At 37.1% G+C, this 8,489-nt stretch overlaps 2 protein-coding genes across 2 annotated transcripts; both read left to right on the forward strand.

The window, feature by feature from the left end:
• The first annotated feature begins 324 nt into the window (after positions 1-324).
• Positions 325-2,486, forward strand: LOC7468621 (L-type lectin-domain containing receptor kinase SIT2). The gene has a single exon (XM_002314123.4). It carries the CDS (start codon positions 354-356, stop codon positions 2,382-2,384), a length of 2,031 nt encoding a protein of 676 aa, XP_002314159.4. The 5' UTR covers positions 325-353; the 3' UTR covers positions 2,385-2,486.
• Positions 2,487-5,687: 3,201 nt separating this feature from the next.
• LOC18102006 (L-type lectin-domain containing receptor kinase SIT2) lies at positions 5,688-7,910 on the forward strand. Its single transcript, XM_006378959.3, is given in 2 exon segments — positions 5,688-7,049; positions 7,051-7,910. Coding segments are annotated over 2 exon segments (2,031 nt in total). The 5' UTR covers positions 5,688-5,726; the 3' UTR covers positions 7,759-7,910.
• Positions 7,911-8,489: the final 579 nt, after the last annotated feature.

Below are 8,489 nucleotides of genomic sequence, written 5' to 3' on the forward strand. Positions count from 1 at the left end.
ACTATCAGATTTTTCGGACCTCGAAGTGCAAAGTTTGTGTTCTTTTACCTTTTTGATAATAGTCGATCATTTATTATTAATTGGTACTAATTAAAGACTCCTTACTGACTTTTCCATGCAGTAATAGCCAAATAAATACTAAGTTAATCCTTTCCGCAATCAATTAGATAGAATTATTAAGGAGATATCCTATCAATCAAGTTACAACACGTTTTAACACACCAACTTTTTTTGGAATCATTTTTCCACTTGAAGCCTTCAATTTGATCAAGAATACCTTGACGTTGCTCTATTGTTTTCTTTTACCTATATATAACTACTGAAGAAGCAAAAACAATCTTCTGCACGTTCTTATGGTGATTGCATCGTTCAAATCATTGCACTTTCTACTCGGCCTGTTTGTTTCCTTGAAGCTCTTGGCCTTAGCTCAAGAGGAAAACCAGTTCATCTATCATGGCTTCACTGGAGCCAACCTGCTCCTCAGCGAGATTGCAAAAATCCATCCAAATGGTCTTTTAGAGCTGACAAACACTTCAAAACAGCAAATTGGCCGTGCTTTCTTCCCATTCCCTTTTCAGTTCAACACATCTTTATTCAACAATTCTCGGTCTCTCTCATTCTCCACCCAGTTTGCGTTTTCCATGGTCCCGGAGCTGCCCACACTTGGTGGCCAAGGCATGGCCTTCGCGATCTCTCCATCTGTGGACTTCACAGGTGCTGTGGCAGCTCAGTACTTTGGAATCCTCAATTCTACAAGCGATGGCCTACCTTCAAACCATCTATTGGCAGTTGAGCTGGATACAGTTCAAAGCCAGGATCTTAAAGACATCAATGAGAGCCACGTTGGAATTGATGTAAACAGCTTGATATCCATTGAATCTGCTCCGGTGACCTACTTTTCAGATGAGGAAAAGGAGAATAAGAGCTTGACTCTCATAAGTGGTCATGCGATGCACGTGTGGATAGATTACGATGAAGTAGAGATGCTACTCAATGTTACAGTTGCTCCTGTCACAAGAACAAAACCAACCTTGCCTCTCTTGTCAACACCTCTCGATCTTTCTTCTGTTATGTTGAATTCTATGTACGTTGGTTTTTCTTCATCTACTGGAGCAATGGCTAGCAATAACTATATTCTGGGGTGGAGCTTCAACAGAGGCGGACAAGCTCAAAGTCTTGACGTGTCAAAGTTGCCTACACTTCCTACTCGAAGAAAATCAAGAAAGAAACCACAATTAAGAATTGTGGTCCCAACAATAACAGCAATCATTTTGCTGGTAGCAATCTCTGGTGATGTTTTTATAATAAGGAGGAAGAAATATGAAGAACTGCGCGAAGATTGGGAACAGGAATATGGTCCGCAAAGAATCTCCTACAAGGATTTATACAAAGCAACCAAGGGTTTCACAGACAAGGAGTTGCTGGGATGTGGGGGTTTTGGAAAGGTTTACAGAGGAGTATTGCCTTCTTCCAATATGCAAGTCGCGGTCAAGAAAGTATCCCATGATTCCAGGCAAGGTACTAAGGAATTCGTTGCTGAGATTGTTAGCATGGGGAGGCTGAGGCACAGGAACTTGGTCCAGCTCTTCGGCTATTGCCGGCGAAAGGGAGAGCTCCTCTTGGTCTATGATTATATGCCCAACGGAAGCCTTGATAAACTCCTATTTCGCAACGAGACACCCAGCCTTAATTGGGGTCGGCGATATCAAATCATCAGGGGAGTTGCGTCTGCCCTTCTTTACCTCCATGAAGAGTGGGAACAGGTTGTTCTGCATAGAGATGTGAAAGCTAGCAATGTCCTATTAGATGCCGATCTTAACGGACGGCTAGGAGATTTTGGGCTTGCTAAGTTTCATGACCATGGATCAACTCCTCAAACAACCAAAGTGGTTGGAACAGTTGGATATCTTGCACCAGAGATTACTAGAACAGGAAAGTCAACTACCTGCAGCGATGTTTTTTCTTTTGGGACATTTATGCTCGAAGTGGCATGTGGAAGGAAGCCTGTAGAGTCAGAGAGACCACCTGAGGAGGTTGTTCTTGTTGACTGGGTACTTGAATGCTGGAATAGAGGTGCCATTCTTGGGACAGTTGATCCTAGAATTGAAGGTAACCACGTGGAGGAAGAAATGGAGGTGGTCTTGAAGCTAGGCCTGCTCTGTACACATCGCACTCCAGCAGCTAGACCTAGCATGAGGCAAACGGTGCAATATCTGGATGGAAATGCTACTTTGCCTGATTTACCACTGCACGGTGCAGGAATCGGTTTAGTTCCAGTTAGCAATGAAGTATCTAGAGAGCATGTTTTAACAATCCCTATATCATCAGATGAAATTTCTTCCTATTCCTTGTCCGACTCCGAATCAATCCTCAGTGGTCGTTGAACCAGCAATGCTTCATGGAGGATTGATTACGTAAATATGTACATTAAGACTTGTTCGATGTGAAATATAAAGGATCTTATAGATCTTAACTGGTTATGAGTAGCCGACCCTCTATAAAACTAATTATGTAAAATCATCTAGTAAAATTTAAGTCTGGCCCAACTTTCGCATCTAAAATTACAGATTTTTCTCATCAAACTATTTGTTTGAGGTGAAAAGGGCTCAGTTGGAGCTTAGCAATGGGGGCACTGGTGTATAAATGAATCTACATTGTAAATCCATAGTACATTTTTAAAAACTATCAGATTTTTCTGACCAGCCTACATAAATAAGTCTTAACAATGGGAAAAAACGTGATAATATGTTAGTCTTTAAGACTAAGGATTTGAACCTGTAGCAACGATTAAGGAAACCTCGAAGTGCAAAGTTTGTTTTCTTGTATCTTTTTTATAATAGTCGATAATTTATTATTAATTCGTACTAATGACTCCTTGCTGACTTTTCCATGCATTAATAGCCAAGTAAATACGAAGTTAATCCTTTCCGCAATCAATTAGATAGAATTAAAGAGATATCCTATCAATCAGTTTATAACACGTTTTAACAGACCAACTTTTTGGAATCATTTTTCCACTTGAATCCTTCAATTTGATCAAGAAGACTTTAACGTTGCTCTATTGTTTTCTTTTACCAATGTGAAACTGAAGAAGCAAAAACAATCTTCTGCACGTTATTATGATTGTAATAACTCAATTTTGAATTCTTCAAAATTTTATTGAATATTATTTTATTTCTATTTTTATTATAAAAATCCAAAAAAATTAAGAAAAAAAGTTTAGAATTCAAAAATATATTTTCTTGGTTCAACCGCCTTTTTCCGAAAAAAAAGGAGCTTACTGGGTCAATACGGGTCAAACCGTGTCGATCAGGGTAAAAAAATGAGTTTCATGCCGTTTTGGGTCAAAACTGTCATTTTCAGTCAAAACCGAGTCCACCGGATAATATGGGTCAAACCATGTCGATCAGGGTAAAAAATGAGTTTCATGCTGTTTTGGGTCAAAATCATCATTTCCAGTTAAAACTGAGCCCACCGAGTTAATATAGGTCAAACCATGTCGACCGGGATAAAAAATGAGTTTCGGATCATTTTGGGTCAAAATTGTTATTTTCGGTCAAAACCCGCTCCACCAGGTTGGTACCAATCGAAAAATATTTTTGGTGTTTCAAATTAATTTTTCGGTAATCAAGAAGTGATTTTTAGTGATTGAAAAAGTTTTTTCTAATACTGATTTGAGTTTTTAGTTTTACTTATATAAATATTTATTATTATATATAATAAAACAAAATCAATAATGCGGAAGTTTTTATTTTGAGTAGTTGGGGCAGTTGGGGCAGTAAAATATTTTTTTCAATACATAGCAGTGTCTCCTAGTTATAAATTCCCGTGTCCCCTCAGTATTTGCTATAAAAAGCCACTGAAAATTTGAAAAAAAAAGGGAAAGAAAAAAGAAAAGAGATACTAATATTACTATTGATAGTTTTTTTTTTAGTTTTTCTTCACGCGAATAAGATATTAATTTTTTTAAAAAATAATTTTAAAAATATCAAAAATATCCTAATCATTAGATCTAATAATATTTAGTTATGAACCCTTGATTTGATAGGATCTAATAGGGTTTACCACATTGGATTAAGACCCAAATCCATCTCAGCCCTTAAAATAATTTTCTCTGTTATCCTGTCGTGCCACATAACCCGGTGTACCAAGCTACTAGTACATCTCACCACATTGCAACAAAACTCGGTTCAATAAGGACCGTTACATAAACTTTTAGATCAAGCCAACCGCAGCTGCAGGATCAGTTCATCAGTAATTCAGCGGTTCCCAAGCTTTATGTGCACCGGTTTACCATGCTAACGGCAATTGTTTTAATCATGTTTTATGCGATAATGTTTTTAGGTACATCGCACCCTCGATCTGGAAAGTAGATGCTTGGATAAATAATTTTATTATGTGATCAATGTAATTGGAAGAACTAATATTTTGTTGTAATATACTTCCATATCTAAAAATGTAATGTTTAACTTATTATCTTGTGTATGATGTAATTTATAATGTTATTATTATTATTAAGTTGAATTATGGTTGGTTGTGTATATATTTGAGCACAAATATTTTTTTTAAAAAAAATGAGACGATGTCTGTTAAGAATTTATTAGTTTTATTATAGTGTTCTATAAAAAATAGAATTGAGATATTGAAATATGCTTTAGTTTTTTTTGAAGTCCAAATGATGGGACGAATATTGTGATTGATGTTACAGGTTGAGAAATGATTGAGTCGATAACTTGGTATTTAAAGAATACAAAGAAAACTCTGCCGAAATTTCGAGAAAATTATATATATAAATAATAATAAAAAATTTGATAACTATGAATATATATCATATATTTTAAGTTTACAATTTGAAATTATTACAAGTTTTCTTTAATTTGATATGTTTTTTTAACAGGTTTATAGCTTTTTAAATATGTCAGAAATCATTGTAGAAAAATTAGTATCCTAAATCATATAGAAAAGACAACATATATAAAGTAATATATTAAACTAACAATCTAAAATAAAATAAAATAGACTCAAACAACACATTCCAAATCTAATTCGATGATTTTATAGACCTTGACTGGTTACAAGTAACCGACCCTCTATAAAATTGATTATGTAATTGTACAGTAAAATTTAAGTTTGAATCCGACCCAACAATAGCATATTAATTACAGATTTTTCTTATCAAACTATTTGTTTGAGGTGAAAAAGGCTCAGTTGGAGCTTAGCAATGGGGGCACTGGTGTATAAATGAATCTACATTGTAAATCCATAATAGATTGTTAAAAACTATCAGATTTTTCGGACCAGCCTATATAAATAAGTCGTAACAATGGGAAAAAACCTGATAATATTTTAGTCTTTAGACTAAGGATTTGAACCTGGAGCAACGATTAAGGAAACCTCGAAGTGCAAAGTTTGTTTGTTTTTTTTTAAATCTTTATGATAATAGTCGATCATTTATTATTAATTCGTACTAATGACTCCTTAATTACTGACTTTTCCATGCGTTAATAGCCAAGTAAATACGAAGTTAATCCTTTCCGCAATCAATTAGATAGAATTAAAGAGATATCCTATCAATCAGTTTATAACACGTTTTAACAGACCAACTTTTTGGAATCATTTTTCCACTTGAAGCCTTCAATTTGATCAAGAAGACTTCAACGTTGCTCTACTGTTTTCTTTTACCAATGTGTATCTGAAGAAGCAAAAACAATCTTCTGCACGTTCTTATGGTGATTGCATCGTTCAAATCATTGCACTTTCTACTCGGCCTGTTTGTTTCCTTGAAGCTCTTGGCCTTAGCTCAAGAGGAAAACCAGTTCATCTATCATGGCTTCACTGGAGCCAACCTGCTCCTCAGCGAGATTGCAAAAATCCATCCAAATGGTCTCTTAGAGCTGACAAACACTTCAAAACGGATAATTGGCCGTGCTTTCTTCCCATTCCCTTTTCAGTTCAACACATCTTTATTCAACAATTCTCGGTCTCTCTCATTCTCTACCCAGTTTGCGTTCGCCATGGTTCCTGAGCTGCCTACACATGGTGGCCAAGGCATAGCCTTCACAATCTCTCCATCTGTGAACTTCACAGGGGCTTTGGCAACTCGGTACTTTGGAATCCTCAATTCTACAAGCAATGGCCTGTCTTCAAACCATCTATTGGCAGTTGAGCTGGATGCAGTTCCAAGCCCGGATCTTAAAGACATCAATGAGAGCCACGTTGGAATTGATGTAAACAGCTTGATATCCATTGAATCTGCTCCGGTGACCTACTTTTCAGATGAGGAAAAGGAGAATAAGAGCTTGACTCTCATAAGTGGTCATGTGATGCACGTGTGGATAGATTACGATGAAGTAGAGATGCTACTCAATGTTACAGTTGCTCCTGTCACAAGAACAAAACCAACCTTGCCTCTCTTGTCAACACCTCTCGATCTTTCTTCAGTTATGTTGGATTCTATGTACGTTGGTTTTTCTTCATCTACTGGAGCAGTGGCAAGCAGCCACTATATTCTGGGGTGGAGCTTCAACAGAGGCGGACAAGCTCAAAGTCTTGACGTGTCAAAGTTGCCTACACTTCCTACTCGAAGAAAATCAAGAAAGAAACCACATTTAAGAATTGTGGTCCCAACAATAACAGCAATCATTTTGCTGGTAGCAATCTCTGGTGATGTTTGTATAATAAGGCGGAAGAAATATGAAGAACTGCGCGAAGATTGGGAACAGGACTATGGTCCTCAAAGATTCTCCTACAAGGATTTATACAAAGCAACCAAGGGTTTCTCAGACAGTGAGTTGCTGGGATGTGGGGGTTTTGGAAAGGTTTACCGAGGAGTATTGTCTTCTTCCAATATGCAAGTCGCGATCAAGAAAGTTTCCCATGATTCCAGGCAAGGTGCTAAGGAATTCGTTGCTGAGATTGTTAGCATGGGGAGGCTGAGGCACAGGAACTTGGTCCAGCTCTTCGGCTATTGCCGGCGAAAGGGAGAGCTCCTCTTGGTCTATGATTATATGCCCAACGGAAGCCTTGATAAACTCCTATTTCGCAATGACACACCCATGCCTTAATTGGGGTCGGCGATATCAAATCATCAGGGGAGTTGCGTCTGCCCTTCTTTACCTTCATGAAGAGTGGGAACAGGTCGTTCTGCATAGAGATGTGAAAGCTAGCAATGTTCTATTAGATGCCGATCTTAACGGACGGCTAGGAGATTTTGGGCTAGCTAAGTTTCATGACCATGGATCAACTCCTCAAACAACCACAGTGGTTGGAACAGTTGGATATCTTGCACCAGAGATTACTAGAACAGGAAAGTCAACTACCTGCAGCGATGTTTTTTCTTTTGGGACATTTATGCTCGAAGTAGCATGTGGAAGGAGGCCTGTAGAGTCAGAAGGACCACCTGAGGAGGTTGTTCTGGTTGACTGGGTACTTGAATGCTGGAAAAGAGGTGTCATTCTTGGGACAGTTGATCCTAGATTTGAAGGTAACCACGTGGAGGAAGAAATGGAGTTGGTCTTGAAGCTAGGCCTGCTATGTACACATCGCACTCCGGCAGCCAGACCTAGCATGAGGCAAGCGGTGCAATATCTGGATGGAAATGCTACTTTACCTGATTTACCACTGCACGGTGCAGGAATCGGTTTAGTTCCAGTTAGCAATGAAGCATCTAGAGAGCATGTTTTAACAATGCCTATATCATCAGATGGAATTTCTTCCTATTCCTTGTCCTCCTCTGAATCAATCCTCAGTGGTCGTTGAACCAGCAATGCTTCATGGAGGATTGATTACGTAAATATGTATATTAAGACTTGTTCGATGTGAAATATAGAGGATCTTATAGATCTTGACTGGTTATGAGTAGCCGACCCTCTATAAAACTAATTATGTAAAATCATCTAGTAAAATTTAAGTCTGGCCCATCTTTCGCATCTAAAATTACAGATTTTTCTTATCAAACTATTTGTTTGAGGTGAAAAAGGCTCAGTTGGAGCTTAGCAATGGGGGCACTGGTGTATAAATGAATCTACATTGTAAATCCATAGTACATTTTTAAAAACTATCAGATTTTTCGGACCAGCCTACATAAATAAGTCTTAACAATGGGAAAAAACGTGATAATATTTTAGTCTTTAATTAGACTAAGGATATTTATTGTTATATATAATAAAACAAAATCAATAATGTGGAAGTTTTTATTGTAGTAGTTGTCAGCTGGGAAGGTGAAATTTTTTCTTTAATACACAGCAGTGTCTCCTGGTTATAAATTCTCGTATCCCCTCAGTATTTGCTATAAAAAGCCAGTGAAAATTTGAAAAAAGGAGAAAGAAAAAAGAAAAGAGATACTAATATTACTATTGATTTTTTTTTAGTTTTTCTTCAAATAAGATATTGATTTTTTAAAAAATAATTTAAAAAATACCAAAATATCCTAACCATTAGATCTAATAGTATTTAGTTCTGGACCCTTAATTTGATGGGATCTAATAAGG

This window comes from Populus trichocarpa, chromosome 9, assembly GCF_000002775.5.
Source record: "Populus trichocarpa isolate Nisqually-1 chromosome 9, P.trichocarpa_v4.1, whole genome shotgun sequence".
In the NCBI taxonomy this organism is placed as follows: Eukaryota; Viridiplantae; Streptophyta; class Magnoliopsida; order Malpighiales; family Salicaceae; genus Populus; species Populus trichocarpa.

What these genes read in the sequence shown, in the direction of transcription:
- LOC7468621 (XM_002314123.4), top strand. Translation starts at nt 354, where the DNA reads ATGGTGATTGCATCGTTCAAATCATTGCACTTTCTACTCGGCCTGTTT.